The sequence below is a fragment of the Dromaius novaehollandiae genome, chromosome Z, assembly GCF_036370855.1.
Source record: "Dromaius novaehollandiae isolate bDroNov1 chromosome Z, bDroNov1.hap1, whole genome shotgun sequence".
Classification (NCBI taxonomy): domain Eukaryota; kingdom Metazoa; phylum Chordata; class Aves; order Casuariiformes; family Dromaiidae; genus Dromaius; species Dromaius novaehollandiae.
Window position 1 is genome coordinate 21,980,582 of NC_088132.1, and position 17,896 is coordinate 21,998,477.

Sequence of the window (17,896 nt, forward strand, 5' to 3'; positions counted from 1 at the left end):
GTTGTTTGGGGCTATCTAGCATACTTACAAAGGACATACAAAGTTATTTATCTGAATATGTCAATGTGCAGTCCACAAAAGATTACCTTACAGCTTCAAACCTCAAACTGCTTTTTACTTTTGATTATTTTTTTCTCAGAGCTATCTTTGCGATGTTTGTTTGTTTTAGGTAATGATTCCTTGTGACTTTGCCATTAGGAGGAAATGTGTTAGATTGGGTGGTGTATCTGGAAGCAAATTATCTAAGCGTATGCCTTTGCTTCTGAGCACGTGCAGAGGCTCTTCTAAGTATTCAAGTTCTTATCTGATGTGTAAACCTTATAACTGGGTGCTTGCTTCATGCTAATGAAGTTCAAACTCAACAAGCAGGTCTCCGGAAACTGAGGAATATTGTGTTACCATATATCATTTTAACAATTTTCTGGTAATACCTAACATCGTAATAATAGTAAATAGACTAGACAAGTTATTAAGAGCAATATTTTACATTTAACTATGCATGCAAGAATATATACTCCCCTTGAGGTGCAGAGCATTATGTACAATACTCCCATTAATGTTAATGGGTGTTACAAGTCTGCACTGAGCAAAGAAATTCACAAGTATCTTTGTTTACAGCATGTCTGATCTGTTCACTCATAGTTTATATAAAATGAGTAGAATGCCAAAGCTTTAGTGCAGTGGCTGAACCTGCAAAAAAGAATGCATATATGTTGTGCATACTCTTCACACACATGAATCTTTTGGCTACACCTTCTGGAATTTTGAAATCTCTGTGTGCTCCTCTTTGAGGTACCATTTTCAGAAATGGCTGTCAAAGCTATGCTAAATTGTTAAGATGGCTACTTAGTTATATTGATCTATATATAAATTTTGAGTAGAGTATCTGCGTGTTCGCTTGAAGGATTTGAGGTGTTTTTTTCCTTCCTAAAATACACAAAGAGGAAGAACCAACAACTGAAAATTACATAGGCATTCACTGGAGTTACAAATGGCTCAAATTTAGGAGCACATACCTGTTTTTGTTACAGGAATGAAGGATTTTTGTTGGTACAGCTGAATGCAGTTGTCTTTGTCTTCTTTGTCTTCTGCTTTGAGCTTGAAGGGACAGAAAAGTAACAACTACTATTGTAGGTTGTCATGTACTTTCAAATACACAAGATCAAAGGGATTAATGGAAACCGTTGCTTTATAGATGTAGGCCCCTAGTGTTCTAGAACTATACCATTCACAGATATAGTTCAAAGAAAGATCTGATTTTATTTCTCTTCTTTCCTGTTACCTTTTCAGTTGACCACACTATGCGAGAGAAAATTTGGTCCTGTTAGGTGCAGCGAGCCTGCAGGCATCCTGGGGAACATATATTAATCATGTATCATTGTAGCTATGGAAAAGTACTGACTTTGAGTATATATTCTGAGGAAAAGACTTTTGCTTAATGAAAAATAGGAATACTCTTTTTGTACAGTAAAACAGATTCCAATTAATGTTTAACAACATTCACAAAATACACCAAAGTTTACACAGCCCACTGTTTGAAACAAATTTACTGTTTGCTGAGATCATATTTAATCTGCTTTATTTATATTTTGATATTTTTCAACATAGAATTCGAATAATGAAATCAGTAAGCAATCAACTACCATTAAGTCACTGAAAAATGAAGTCCAGGATAAGGAAGAACGGATACAAGAACTACAAGTAAAGTATGTTCACTGTTCTATCCGTTGTGTTTGGTGCCACCCAGTGGTAGCTGTATGATTGTTACATTAACCATTCTGAAATAGATTTTTAAGAGAATCTTTTATTCCTCCTTTATATATATAATCTTGTAGACTTTTACAGTTTTTTAGAAATTGGAACAGTACATGCTAAGATTGCATTTTGTTTAAGCTGATGAGTGATTAGCTAGCTACAGTATCTGCATTGCAATAAGAGTACCTTAAGTCAGAATTCAGACCCTAGAGTGGACTTTTTATCCTTGATGTAAGTCTAAATGAATTCCTCAGCACTGTTAAACGCAGTGTTTCAAATACAGTAATTCTTTGCCTAGGGGCTAAGAGACATGTCAAGGTTTAGATGCTTAAACAAGATTAAATATCCAGTCTTATTTTCATAAAAAGTGCAAAAGGACAGTTGTATTTGTTTCTATTTGAATTGATTAAGGTTTACTTCATTTTGAAATTTGCATGTATTGGTGCAAAGTATGCAACTGAGGTTTTCTGTTCTACCTACTTATTTTAATTGACTGTTCTTCAATTGTATTGCTATGTAAACATAACCCGGTAGTATATGTGTGAACTTCTTGCTTGTCCCAGGGTTTAGCTCCTCTGACAGTTCTAATTTTTTTTTCATTTGTAGAAAGAATGCAGTTCATTTTTTAAATTTGTTTGTTTGAAAAGTAGAGAATTGTTAAAGTGGTTGAATGATGTTATAGTCTATTAATTTCTGCTTGAAATAAAACTGAAGAAATCTACTATAGTGTTTCAGCTTAAATTTAAAATGGACTTACTGATTTTCATATTTCTTTTCTAACAATATAAATACTGTTTTTTTGCATAAACTATAAGATCTAATTGCCAGAATAACATTAATAATATAAATGTAAAATAGAATGAGGAATTTTTAAGATGCTCTATCTTCTTGTTGATTTTTAAATGGTATTTACCTGATATCAACAATGTTTTATTTATAAATATATTGGTATCATTCATTTTACCTTTATTTTAAAAAAATCACCTGTCTGAATATATTCAAAAAATGCTTATGTTTATTTTGAAAATGCTAATTTGTACTCTAACTGTAGAATCATTATATAAGACATAATTTTCTCATGAAATACAGATCATGTCATAGTACGTGTGTTTCCTTTTTTAGTAAGTTTCTGTGAAAAATGTTGATGTTATTTCTAGATTTTGCATTTTTAAGACAAATTATCTTACCTGACATTATGATATTACAGTCCAACAAAATAGCAATTTTATTCCTGTATTTCTCTGTATTACTCAGTTAAATGAAAGAATTCTCCCCCTTTAAAGAATTTTTTGCAAAATAATGTTTGAAATGTATCTGCCCCAGGCATCAAAGAGATTTAATTTATTGAACTTTTTCTCAGCAGATTTTTAAGGTATCAGTGTACAAAAATATTATGCTTCTAGATGATATAATTTAATTAGAGCATAAACTACAGCAAAAAAGCGAATCAAAGGTAAATTATATGTTTAGAGATAGGTCTATTAGATAAGAAACTTGATACTGTCTTTGATGATTGGGGATAAAGTAAATCACAAGAATTACATCAGCTTTTATTTAAAAAAAAATCTAAAGCTACAAGAATGATATTTTGTCCACTGCATTCATACTTTTTAGCTGCTTAGAGTAATATATTAACAATATTTTATAACAGTGACTGCAATGTTACTTTTTCCCTTACTTCTAGGATTTCTCGAATGGAGAGGGACCTTAATATGAAAAGACATTTGATAGAAGACTTGAGGTCTCGGCTAAAAGCAAATCAAGAAAATGAGAAAACCTATAATGAAACATTACAAAGTCTTGAAAGAAAGGTGCTTCTTACTTGCTATGTGTAGTTTTACTGAAAGTAAAAGCTGGTGGATTTGCAGAAGTTGGTTAAACATGGCATACATATTAAATCAATATAATGCTTTAAGCAAACAACATATAGTTAATATAAATGTGTAATTCCCTCCACTGTAATTTGCCTGAGATCATTATATGATGATAGCTTGAGTGTATTCAGCATAATTTAATGTATGTTCATAGGAGTTGTAATTAAATACTGAAGTATTCAGAAAACTGAATTGCAAGGATTTGGTGTAAGTAGTAAGATGCAGTTTTTTGCACTCTAACTTCATAAAAATACAGTGGACCTGAAACAAGGATGATTTTATGTGACATATGGAAATGAAATCTATTCACATCTCATGGCTATGCTGGTTAAATGTTTTAATGTGTTAATCTGTTTTCTACTGCAGTGTTACACATGATTTACAGTTCTGCTTTGGTTTTAACATTTAATATAATTCTGTCTGTGTAGGTAGAGCTTAATATCTATAGCAAGTTATTTTCCCCTCAAGAATTCTAGGAAAATTTCCCTGAAACTAGAATTTACATATGTCATGGCATCTTTGTGTAGTGTCCAAGTAATGCATTGCACTTTGGCCTTTAATTCCTGAAAAAGATATGACATCTGGTTGTCTGTGAGGTTACATAGTGTATTATGCAGTTTATGACCCCAAAATAGAAATAAACAAATTGTCAATTAGCTTTTATTTTCCTAAAATGCGGGCACTTGCTGCATAGCACAGACACTACCTCTGCTTGCAGTCATTAAGGACTTTCAGCTCTAGAGAGAGATACTGTCTTACCCGCTGTGCCAAAGATAAGGTGTTATTAAGAAATCCTCATCCAGAGAGTGAAAGCACAAGTAAGTGAGGAGGATAAAGAAAGGAATGAGAGAAATACCTGATTTTGTTTTTAGAGAAACAATTTAGAGTGGAATGATGTGCTTTAATCCTGTTCTTTGAGTGTTTTGAGATATACATTTTTGATCTTTCACAGAAACAAATTCCATACATTTCTTTAATTATTAATTATGGAAAATCAACTTGATAAATTTGACATTATCTTCAGCAGAAGATCAGAGAAATTCCCTAATACTCAAAAATGTCTGGACAACTCTATGATTAATACTGTTGGAACAGCAGAATGAATTTCTTGGAGCATTCTTTTTTTCAGTTTACCCCAAGTCAGTGCTTACATTATCTGGCACAGTTATGTTATCTAAGAGGCTATGAGGCTCTTAACTTACAGACAGTTCTCTTTTTCTCAGCTAAGTCTTAATTAGTGTCTTCTACATCAGATAGAAAAAAAAGTGGAAACTGTGATTCGTTCACTCTTACATTCGCTGTAGCTGTGAAACATATCTAAACCTACAGCCCTGCAAATTAAGAGCTTTTCTTTATATTTAATACATGTCAAGATTTTCTGTAGCAAAGCTGTGTGCATACTGATCTCTACTGGATTAGTAATTTGTTAAAGACTACAATTTCAGAAAAATACACTTCAATAAAATAATTTGTATAATACAGACAGGTATGTTTGTAATACAGATTAATATCAAGATTGATTTTGATTTGATTTTCACTTTTAAGTTTTGTATCTTAATAACCAAATTGCTCTTTACCTGTCTTTATTTCAGGTAAAGGCACTGACTGAAGACTGTTCAAACAAAAAGACTTCAATTGACTCACTGAAACAAAGGCTTAATGTAGCTACCAAAGAAAAGTCTCAGTATGAGCAGTTGTATCACAAGGCTAAGGATGAGTTGGAGAAAAAGGTATATTACAAGTTGCAATGGCTCTACTGTGTAACCTTTTAATGCCTTGTTTTTAAAAGAAAAATTGCAAGGTCATCAACTTAGACTTTTTAAATACATAAAGGGAAAAGAGAACAGAATAGTAATGTGTCTGTCTGATTTCATTAACTCACATGGCTGAAAATTCAGAGACACAGAAACATATGCATGTAATGACTGAAAATGAAATTACTTTTTTCCTATAAAATTGCATTTTATGTGTTACAAATAGAATGTTCTGTGATGTTAACTTTTTTTTTAACTACTATAACTCCCTGTCAGCTGTTACCGTATCACTGACTGCTGTTTCTATCTGGATTATTTCAGCATCTCAAACTTACCAATCTAGAGAGCAAAATGATTGAGACTGAATGTGCCATGACTGCACTTGAGACTACTGCATCCCAACAGCTCCATGGCTTGGCAAAACAAAGTGGACAGGCTTTGGAAACTGTACAAAAGAGGCTGCTGCTCGCCAATGACAAAGTAGAAGAGTTCACAGTGTTTGTGAAGGTTTGAATTTTGATTTTCTTTTGCAAGTTCACCTAAAAAAAGAAAGTCTTGAGTGGAAGCAAAAAATTAGAAGGTCAGATAAGCCTAATACTTTGGTGCGATCCCTGTTCTGGAGCAATCTTTGAGGTTCTTGTGCAGGTCTGTTGTCAGCTCTGGGCTGGTCTAAAGGAGGACGAGGCAATGGCTCCAGATCCTTCGCTTAGCTTAGACTTCCACAGTCCATATTGGTCATCTTTTTGTATATGGCTGCCACTTGTTTCCAGGATAAAATGCTTAATTTGTGTATCTAAGTCATATTACTAGCTTAGTTGTATTACTCTGGAGTAAAAAAATTTTCCAGTGCATCTGAGAAAATAGTTCGTACCTGTTGGTTGGTGAGAATTACCTCATCTTACACATGCATGTGCACTTTTATTTTATTTTATTTTATTACAGAAGCATTAAATGAGGAATCATCTGTCTTACAAAATATAAAGCAATTTTAAAAGCAGTATCTAGAATATTCTTTCCTTATTTTGGTGGAGTACTCAGCAATCTGCTATAGTACATCATGCAGTAGTACTGTGTCTGTGATGTTATACGGATAGCTTCCTCATACTGATTCAGTGTGAAGTTCTGCAGAACAGACTAATCTGTGTTTTATAATTTAATATTTGAAATATTAATATTATTTATTTTTATAAAATAGACACCACTGTAACACAACACTGCAATTTACATAATTAAGAATTTCAATGCTCATTTAGTATATGCCTACCTTGACTTTAGCATATACGTACTATGTACCTACTTTCAAACAGGGTTATTAACCTATGAGACAGTTCCACTTCTCTTCTTCCTTTGGATTTCTGTAGAGATGAGCTGCTACTGGATATCATTGAGCAAGTCCAATAACCTCCCAAGTAAAGAACAATGGTATTTTGATGCACTGTAGAAGAAAGACATATATAGTTCTCTCTTCATTAATAGTTTTACAGTATGGACTGAAATTTAGTAACTTAGAAGAAATATATGTGCCTTTGGTCCTCCTTCCATCATCACCAGATAACAAATTGCTCTACATGGGATTTTTCGGTGACTTGAGTTTGGCATAAAATCATCTCATGTTCATGCCAGTGGCAAAATTCACCTTGACTTCAGTATGAAAAAGAGGTTGACTGATGTTGAATGAACTTTAAATTCCTAAGTTCAAAGAATATATAAGCTAAAAATAAGTGATTTGGAAATGGAGATTGCATTTCATGAAAAAACTTTGTCTATTATTTAAAAAAATATATTTTATTTTTTAGGTTGTTGTTAAAAGAAAAGCTATCTTCCATTGGCCTTGTTTCATAACCCTTGCAAAAGAGGTATAAAACTGATCACATTTCCAGCTATGCCCTGTGATTCAGAAATATTTTGCCTATTCTTCAACAAATTGTTCTTTTTCATGCGGAAAAATGTGCTTTCTTCTGAGACAGAATGCTTGCTCTAGGAGGAAGGAAGGAATGTTCTTGCCACAATGGTATGGTTATTTTGGCTAAATTAGGAAAAGTATGAAATAATCTGATGTGTAATCTATTTCTTTCATAAAACAACCCATGCTATTGGTGAGAGAGAGCCAGAATTCTGTTTTTATTCAGGTTGATAGGAATTTTGGACCGACTTCATTGAAGAAAATGTGGTGGATGCATGCATACAGAACTTGTAAGGACTGAATTAGATTTAGCAATTTTGTTCTATGTTCTCTTCTCTCTGGAATCTTTCATGTAACCAAAGCTTACATGTTACTGTGTGCCGAGAGTTTAATTGATATTTACATTATAGATATTATAGCAAAAGAAGATAAAAAAGTGTGTCATGCTTGATATACTCCCATAATGAAAACTTTATCCAAAACTAGAAAACCTCGAAAAGTAGAGGATCTTCTGTTTTCAAAAGTAGCAGTAATGAGGCAAAACACTTATTAGCAACTATTATGAAACTTCATTCGTTGTTGAAGAAAATAACTGCCTCTCTGTTTATAACTGTCAATATTCATTAACATTTACATGGTTGTACTGTACACTAAAAGAATTCGAATATGTAGTTTCCCTATAGTAAATAAATAATAATAAAAATAATAAATATTTAGCTGCTTAAGTTAAATATATCGACTCCACTTGCTAAAAGAACGTACGTGCACATTTCAAACATTGTTTTTGCTGACTGTTTTTCCTCTGCAGAAAGATTTTGTGAAAATAAAGATGCTGTCTATAAGTCAAATACTGATGAACAGAGAATTTCTTAGCAGCCTGCTTTGTTTAGGTAGTTACTAAATGTTCATGGAAGAAAAATCCTCTGAAATTAAATTTCATTCACAGCACACCGCTGAAAAAAATACAGTTGAAAATCCTTGGCGTTCAGTGGAATTTTGCAGTGCGTCAAGATAATCCTAATAAATTACCTCTTCCACACTTCATGCTATAACTATGCATATGAAAATCAAGATGGCAAAATAAGAAGTAGCAGTGCTTCTCCTTCCTACATCAGCTCACTCTTTGAAGTCTGGTGTGTCTCATTTCTGTTCTCTCCTTCCAAATGGCTGTCAAATTTCCCTGACTTTGTCTCTATCACCTTCTCGTCTCAGTAACTTTTCCTGTCGAGTAAGTTTTTCTGTGTAGTGATAATCAAGTTTAAAATGTCTCTTGCATAAACTGTTTATTTATTTTACCTCCTTGTCTTTGCTATTCTGATCGCTTCTCAAGCCCAAGTTGATTTCTTGAATGCAAGTGTAATCTTTTTCTCATTCATCAATTGAATTGTTACTTTTTCCAGCCCTTCCATGTGACATTATGTAGCTCTTTTTGTGGCATACAGCAATTAACTCATTTCAGCATTGCTAATGAATAGGTTCAGTTAATAATAGGACAGCAGAGGAACCACAGAACAGATAGTTCTTACCACTTGTAGCGGGTGGTTATGGAAAAATTGAGGTAACAGTTGCTGTGGCTTGTTTGGGATATGTTGTTTTTAATGTATTCTGAAGAAGAAAATAATTCTGATATACAAAATATCAATGGCTAATATAGAATAGAAAATAATGAGAATAGATATCTGGAGTATCTTGTAGTATCCACGAAAATAAAATCTGTCTAAGGATTTGATTTTTTAAATGAATGCTGCATGGAAGAACTAGAGGTAAAACAGAAGAAGCGGACTGCAGGAGTATGACCCATGAAAGAGGGATAATCAAGAAGCATTTGCCTTTGCCAGAAGAATCAAATTCTTTTAAGAGTTACAAATATACACACACACGTATGTGTGTGTATGTGTATATAAAATGTATATGAAAATATATATTATAAGTTAATATATAAGGGAATATACTGTTGAAGGCCCTGACTCTGAAGGAGTAAAAGGAAAAATACAGCAACTGTCCCTTTGCAGGAATCTTTGGAGTGTAGTGCAAGCATGCATCAGGAGGGGTTATCAATATCCTAAGGGAGCCTAAGCAATCACTACTAGTGATTCCCCCTAAAGGAAGAAGCAATGACTACTAGTGTCTCTGTATTAAGAGAAGACACATAATTCGGCAAGGCCCCAGACAGTGCGCTGTCTTCCTGCAGAGGGAGATTGCAAAGTGTGTTAGCAAAACTGAATGGTACTATGAGTGTCTGACAAATCCTCCGTGGTCATGAAACACACCAGAACCAATGATGTGGCATCACGTATAGCAGAGGCTGTAGATGACTTGAGGGGTGCATGCAGCAAACCTGAAAGACATAATTCCCTTCAGCCTTCACAAGTGAAAAAGGCAGAAAATACTAATGTTAGCTGCTAGATGTGCAGTTAAAGTGAAGCTAAAGACTGTAGTGTTATGAAACATTGAACCTCATTGCAATGATAGAGGAAGCTACACAAATAGAATGACAGTCTGCATGTGCTCTGTTTAATTGGTGGTTAGACAGCTACCAGGAAGATATTAAACATAAGATTAAGATTTTAGAGAAGCAACTTTTCTAAAAAGCACAAATGCAAATGTAGGCTTATCACAAGCAGATTGGATTTATCTAACCAACAATGTGGGGAGAATAAAGGGTTGGTTATCTTTATGTGACAGCCAAATAGAAACATGGTGGGATGATACACCATAACTATATTGTAAACACTTCCTGTAAATTTTTTTTCCTGTTATATATAATCTTCCATTCAGGAAGGATTTTGGTACTAGGGAGAATGTGAAAGAGGTGAGTGTAAGTTGAGGGGGGGAAAGAGGAGCGAGGTGGCATTCTGCATTAAAAGCGCCATTACTTGTATTAGAGATATTGATAACTCAGAACCACAGGATCTTGAATGCATTGGGATCAATATGCTACCTACAAAACCTGGGGGAGGGGTTGCTGGTGGGAGTCTGTTATATACCACCGGATCAAATTAGAGAGTATGACAAATTGCTAATTAGATACATATTTATAAGGTACAGTAAAACATTGGGTGGATATGGGGAACCCAGTTTGGGACACGTATGCAGGTAATTATAATTGCTAAACTGTAAAATGTAGTACTACTTTCTGAAAACTGTGGAAGATACAACTACAAACAAAAAGTTACTGCATCCAAGATGCTGTAAGTCATTTTTGGACCAAATTCTGTTATGGTGTAGTATAGAGATCAGGTGTCCTGTCCTAAATTACATTCAATGGGAACAAACAAGGCACGTCAAATCAGGGGTATACATAGCTGGTGATTCAGATCAGCTTATTTCTTTAAAGCTATTAAGAGGAAGAATGGCGAGGAGAAAATAAGAATAGAAATTGTGCACTCCAAGAGTTTATTAGGTAACCAAGAAACATAGTTCCATAATTAGAGGTTGGTTCCTTATAAATGTCCATTTCAGTTTGATGGGAAAGAGAAGACAATATTTAGAAATAAAAAGGCAATATAAAGTGAGTGGAAAATGGATTATAGGCAATAAGCAGTAAATACGAGCATCATTAGGGTATGGAGGATGGAGGAGAGGCTAAAGATATCAAGATGAAATCTGTGGATAGCAAAGCCAAGGGCAGTAGCAAAGGGGGAGGATTTAAAAACGTGCTAAGAAGGCAAATATTGCAGACTAGATAGGACCCATTATTAGACAATAGACTCTTTGGCTGTATAGAAAAGGTAGAAATCTTGTAAGACTATTTCTGTTCAGTATCTGTAAGGAAGGAGGCCAATGTCATTTGAAGGTGATGAAATATTCCCAATCTATTAGTGAGATGGAAGATTTTAAACAATTTCTAGTAAGGAAAAGTATTTTACATTGAGAGGCTTGTATAACTTATACCTTTAGAGGCTGGGGATGGTGGAAGGGATTTCTCTCCTGCTGATACTCATTTTCAGTAGGTATTCAAAGTAAGTAAGTAAGTATACAGTCTTAATACTGGGATGAGTATTTGAGTAGTCTAACAGAAGGTTCATATTGTGTTGGTATTCAGAAAGGGCAGTCAGGCTAGGAACTTACAGGTCAGTTAGTCTGACCTCATTTCTCGCTAAAATAAAGGGAATCTGATATGAATTTCAATTATTAAAGAATTGAAATATGGGGGTAATTATGCTACTTAGCATGGCTTTATGGAAAACAAGTTCTGTTAAATAAATAGATTCTGGCCTCTGATTTCTTTCCCTGAAGAATGTTCCAGTCAGTTAATAAAGGTTACTATTCATTGTAAAATACTGTTTTTTAAGGTTTTTTAAACCCTCTGAGACATTCTGATAAAACATGTAGGCTATAGAATATCAGTAAATATCTTAAGTGGATTAAAAATTACCTAAGTGGTTAATCTGAAAAATAATTCATGAAAGTTAGGTGTTTGTAGAGTTCTGTAAAGATCAGAGCTAAACTTCATTTTTAAACATTTTCACTGGGTATTAAATCCTGATAAAATTTGTGAATGGTGTTTATGAAAGACTGATAAATAATAATAAAGGTATGGCTGAATAATGAAGGTATGGCTGTCTAGTATCATGTCAGCTAGGCTCAGTAAAACATATTTTTATTACAGGAGAATGCAAACTGTATCTGCATGAGGGAGCAAGTGATTCTGAGATTTTAGATGCCTTTTATAAAGTTACATGTTTTCATCCCATCCAGTGTCCATCTGCACCACACTTCCTCTTTGTACAGGGCATCCAGTTTCTACAGTATGTATGATTGTTCAATATTTTCTATAATATGTGTTATCCTATCTGATCCTCAGATGGATCTTGCCGGCTATGTGCAGCACACCAATTACAGAGCAAGAAGGGTTTTGTTTCTTTTCACTGCTTGTGACAATGCATGCAGAAAGCAGCCATTGTATGAAGTTGAAAAACTGGTGTTAGACTATTTCATTTGATGTCTGTCTAAAGTAGGGTACAGCGCAATGCTTTGTTATGAAAGTGTCCAAAATACTGCCTAATTGGTTTCCTTCCCTACTGTGCTATTTCTTTTACTCACCCAGCATTTAACTGCATATTGCTGTCACAGAGCATTACTGAAACCTCAAGGCTAGGTAGTGTTGACTGTCCTACTCAACTCACACATCAGCAAAACTCTTGTTTCTAAGTTAACCTACAGTGGTGACATCTGCCTGAGCACCCAATTTTAGATCTTTTCTGACCTTGAGGAAGGTGCTTCAAAATTCTGATAAGGCAGCTTATATTCAGCTATTGCTGTAATAAATAGACAGTGGTGTCAAAGACAGCTTAGTGTATTTCTCACTTCCATAATGCCTCTGTGATTTGAGAGTTGTGTGCCCTCCACAGAGGATACCCACTGAAACACGGTTCACATCTGGTCTGTTCTGGCATTGTTCTTGATAGGTCTCCAATATAACCATCTGATAAAACTGACTGCCAAAATCAAGACTCATGGCAGTTTACTTGGCAAGCTTAGTGGAGCTACTTGGGGATCTAGCACTCAGTCTCTTAAGGCATCTGCCCTCATTTCTGTTACTCAGAGCGGATCTTAATCTGGGTGCATTTTGCCCTTGCTTTGTTGGTTGACTTACAGCTAGGTACACCCACACATATGAGAGGCCTTACTGCCCTTCTGCTTGGATGACTGATATTCTGCCAGTCTTTTGCCTTTCTGTAGTTTCCCTTGAATCCTGGCATCAATTTTGCCATGGCATATTTTCTCACTGCTATCTTAGGCAGCAGTTTAATTTGCAGTTTAAGATAAGTTAACACTACTGTTAAAAAGTTCCTCCTCAGAATGACCCCTGCAGCTCATTTCTTCCCTTATGACTCTGCCTCCCCTGAGATTTCACAAACATTTTTATGTTCATGTTTTGTGAAGTAACTCAGAAAACTTGCACCAGTTTACTTTAATGTTTTGAAAACCCAGAGCACCATGGAGGGAGCAGAGCTGGGACACATTTTAGTGGTTGCAGGTTGGAGATGTTGGAGTTGCCTTTTTCAGTAACAGTACTGTTTGAAAATACCACGTGAAACTAGTCTTCCTGTTAGGAAAAGAGAAGAGCCTCATTGACAGTGACTCACCACTTCCTTCTTAAGAATTCCTTTATTTGGCAAATTCCTATTATTTGCTGTCACTGTCATTTTCTCTTGGATTGTTCCTGTGCTATCAAAGATGGAACATTGCCAGGAAACAGATGGTCTTCTCAGAATGACCAAGTGTAGATGATATCCTATTTGCTCCTATCTCAAAGAAAAAAAAAAAAAAGAAGAAGTTAGAGATGATATGTAGTTGTATTGGGACGTTGAAATATTTGGGAACCATGCTGTGACTTTTTGATTATCTCCTTTCTGAGAATGGAGCAACACATGTACTGCAGGTAACTCCAGCTGCAGATTCAGTTCTTTGGATGAAAGCAAATCCTTGCAGGGGACTCAGAATTATCCTGTTAGGGTGGGCTAGTGAGAAATACTCTTTGTAGACTATTTCTGTTGGTGAATATGTTTCTCTTCTCAGACCCCAGGAAATCAGTTTCTTCAGCAGCAATATTCATCTGAGTTTTTTTGGGCCTAGGATATATACAATATAATTTTTATATGGGTACCTATGTTTCTTCATTTAAAGACGAAGTTGAGCATTATGGGTAACTGTAAATTTTTCAGATGGAATAAAATAGAAATAGAGTTTGCTGTGCAGATGAAAATTGATTTATCTGGAAAATTTTACACAATTGTATATGAACCACGCCCATTCAGAAGTGTTGTCTGACCATCGATGTCTTCATCAAGTTACAGGGACATCTTGCAAATAACAGGTAGTATATCACTTAAGTAAATCTACACTATCAGTTTTGCTTTGGAATTGGATGCCTTTCACATGACTTCAAGTTGGTAGGAAATGTTCCCCAGTGGGAACCTTTAGAAGCCAGAACGTATGTATATTTCATTTATTACAGTCCAAACTGTCATCACATTACCTAGAAAACAGTATCCAGAATGATTATTTTGTATTTTACGGAGTAGATGATGAGCCTGCCAATCTGTGTTCAGTCAGAATCAGCAAAATATTTGGTTACAGGAAAGTGTTCTGGTTTGAGAATCAGTATTTTTATCTGCAGACTGCACACCTTCAACAGAAGGTGTGCTATGTGCAAAGCAAAACTTGTGCAACTGAAAAATCTCACAATTAAAAAACCAGACACTTTCTGCTTTTTTCAATATGCATCCTACTTTAGGGAAAAAAGAGAACCACAGCTTTTATTAAGAAATACCAAGCATTCTTGGTTCTGAGAAGAAATTGGTGATAAATTAAGCTAATCTCCATCAGGATTACTCTGCAGCTGGGATTTAGGCAAATTGAATCAGAGGCCTGAATAGTGACAGTGAATATCTATTAGACTGTAAACAGAATAATAGGCCCTGTGAATTTTAATGAATGAAGTGAATGGCTGAACTCTTACAGTTTACAGAAAGCATATGGTTAGTGATGCATGCAGTATGCCGGGAACTGCATATAATGTAGATGTCTTAATGGATAGAATCTTGATTACTAAAGATGAAGAATAGATAGAAAGCTTTTGGAGTTTTTCCTTACTCCTCTTTTTCTTTACTTGTTAGCTTTAGAATACCATTTCACTTTGTTTTTAATGACTATAATAGACACAGATGATATAGATAGAGCTTAAAATATTTTGAACATTGTTTATTATTTTATATTCCTGTCTGTATTAACAATTTAGATAAATTAAGTGATTCAACCTGTGTACACAAGTTGCAAGGTGTTTCAGATTTTTATAACTGCACATTTAGGTCTCATGCAAAGTTTAGGTACAAGTCTGACTCACATAGGTAATTTTGTTAGTGCTAGTAATTAGTGTTAGTTTCATTTTTGTCATGGTGCCTAGGAACCATACTTATAGACTGTGATCGTATAATGGTAGACGCTGTGCAAACATCCAGCAAAGTAGAACTGAACATGAAACCAATCATCTCCCCAAATTGCAGACAACTTCCTATTCTGCCTCAGGACAGGATTAAAATTCTTCCGAGTTTTTCAGAGAAGCAGACTGCCACAGGCTCAGCTGGGAGCTACTTGGAGCCCACTGCAGTGCAGTCCCTGGAAGGATATAGATCTGCTTATATTCCTTTAAATGGCTTGCAGAGGCTGCTCTTTAAAGCCGATATTCAGCTCTGTGCATAATCTGGAGACTTAGAAGAAAGCCTGGTTTAAAGATAATGGCCAATTTAGAGTCTGAAAGATAGAAAGAATGACGACAACTGGAAAAAGAGGGTAACAGGAAGACTTGGGGGATAGAGGAATGAGTGCAAAGTACACAATAAAGGCTCTGAGCTTCAACTGATAGCGAAGACTTCCTGGGGAAATGTAAGGAAAAACAGCAGAACTTGAAAAGGAGGAGAAAGGTCTCCAGTAGTGATTTATTTGAAAGTTCATGTAGAAATAGTTGTTCAATGTATGCTGATAAGATTACTAAAAGGTAAAGCTGAGGCAGAGAGAAGAGAAAGCACTAAAAGACCTTGTGAAGTCTCCACAGTACTTTAGCGGGGTGGGAGCAGAGAAGATCCCCCCAAAGGACATGCTGGAAGAGGTGTGGACAGGTGGGAGGAGTTCTAGGAGAGTGGAATCATAAAAGCCAATGAACGACAGTATTTTAAGAACAACATAGTTGATAAGAGGCCAGCTGATTTATGGAATGTTTTTTAAAGCGGAATAAGGATTACCAGAACTGACCTCTTAAATTAAGTTTCAAATATATGTTTGTTTCAGATGTGCAATGGTCTTAGGGCATTTGGTGTAGTTTTGCCGTGTTTTGTGTGTGTTTCTGCAGAAAGATAGCGTAAGCTCAGGCACTGAACTGAGTATCAGGAAATCTGTGTTGCTGAGCTGCTATGTGACTTGAGAGTGTTGCTTCATCTCTGTATTTCTTTGTCTGCCCTGAATATTATTTGTTTGCCTTGTCTGATATAGCTGTGCTGAATATATCTGCCCTAAATGTTCCGATAATACGTTCTCCAAGATCTAGGCCATCTCTTCATACATGTGTGTAAAGCTCTTATCTCAGTCGGGGCCTGTTTTTCTGTATAAACAAATAACTGTAATGTATGATGTTTAATAGAAATGATGCTAGTTTTGCTGACAGCTGTGTAAATCAGATGTAATTCCGTTGAAACCGAAGAATTTACAGCAGGAAAAAAAATCATGTAAATGAGGTGAGACTTAAATGCTAAAGTAAATAGGACTTTAAATTATTATTATTGCCCATTTCACATAAATATTATCTTAGAAACCAATATATTTTGACAGAAATATTCTGCCTGTCATCCCAAACTGATTATACATATTTCAACTCATTCTGTACTGTAGAGAAAACTATTTTTTCCTTTTAGAGATCACGAAACATGGTAATTCTGTTGAAAGTTTGGCAATAGTACAATAGGAACTATGATGTATTTGCTGATTTTTTTGAAAAAGATCATCAGTCTGAAAACAATTGGGCATACAACTTAATTTTTTTACCTTCTTAGAGGTTAATGTACTGGAAAGATTAGATGACTGTAAAGCTTTAAGAACATCTATGACAAAATATCCCTGATGTCAATAAGTATCTGATGTATATGCTATAAAGTGAGGTGCCCATTCGATGCAAGAAGAGAGGCTTCATTCTACCCAAAGCTGTTATTAAGAATTCTGTGAAAAGAGACAGAGTTTTAACACTTTCAGATTTCAGACATAAATGAAAGGTAAACAGTTATAAAGGGTGGATTAGAAAAGAAAAAAAAGAAAAAAGAAAAAGTTGACCAATAATGCAAAAAAGTTAATTTTGGATTACAAAGGAAACTTTAAAACGCATGAATATATTCCTAATTAAATATTATGTACTTCTCTACATAAATATAAGTTAACTTGTAATTGACCAGGATAGTTCCATTCCTGCATCTTTAAATGTGCTTTGTTTTGTAAACAATCTAAAATTAAAAACTGGTTATGACCTAAATCATTTTTCTATTAAATGTATAAATAAACTGAACTATATTTTAGGAACTCAGCACAATGTAGTCAATTCCCTTTTCTTATTAATATTAAAGATATACCAAAATACTTTTAATCTTCTGCCCTATGGTTTTCCACACATCGAGCTGGTTAATAAATTATAGTCAAAAGAATATATTCAATTTTGTACTTGAAAATAAATGATTTTAAAGAAATCATTTGTTTTCAATAAATTTGAATCAATGAAGAGTAGTATTTAGAGAGAGAATGTAAAATTGGATAGGGAGCAATGATATTTTGGAAAAATGTGGAGAAATACAGTATTTAAAGTTGCCAGCTAAATGAGACTTTCTCTGTACTGTTCTCTTAATGCAAAGCAGCAATAACACATCTTAAACCAGCATAGTTATACTAGTTCAAATCTAATCTGAGATCAGAATCAGATTATCAAATATTATACACTACAGTTTCTCATTTTTGTCATTGTACTTTAATATTTATCTTGCTAGTTGCATTTTAAATGGTTTGGGGGTATGCAGTTTTCAAGGACAGGAAATTAAGTTTTGCGTTCAAATACTGATATCCTGAGGTCT

General features: G+C 34.6%; 1 protein-coding gene across 9 annotated transcripts in view; it reads left to right on the plus strand.

Annotated features, from left to right (window-relative positions):
• Nucleotides 1–17,896, plus strand: part of CNTLN (centlein) — a 201,913-nt gene that overhangs the window by 167,710 nt on the left and 16,307 nt on the right. For all 9 annotated transcript variants that reach the window (XM_026097850.2, XM_064502786.1, XM_026097854.2 and 6 more), the window contains 4 exons: nucleotides 1,609–1,706; nucleotides 3,440–3,566; nucleotides 5,222–5,359; nucleotides 5,705–5,890. In XM_026097850.2, coding sequence (XP_025953635.2) covers nucleotides 1,609–1,706; nucleotides 3,440–3,566; nucleotides 5,222–5,359; nucleotides 5,705–5,890 — 549 coding nt within the window. The remainder of the gene's footprint in view (nucleotides 1–1,608; nucleotides 1,707–3,439; nucleotides 3,567–5,221; nucleotides 5,360–5,704; nucleotides 5,891–17,896) is intronic.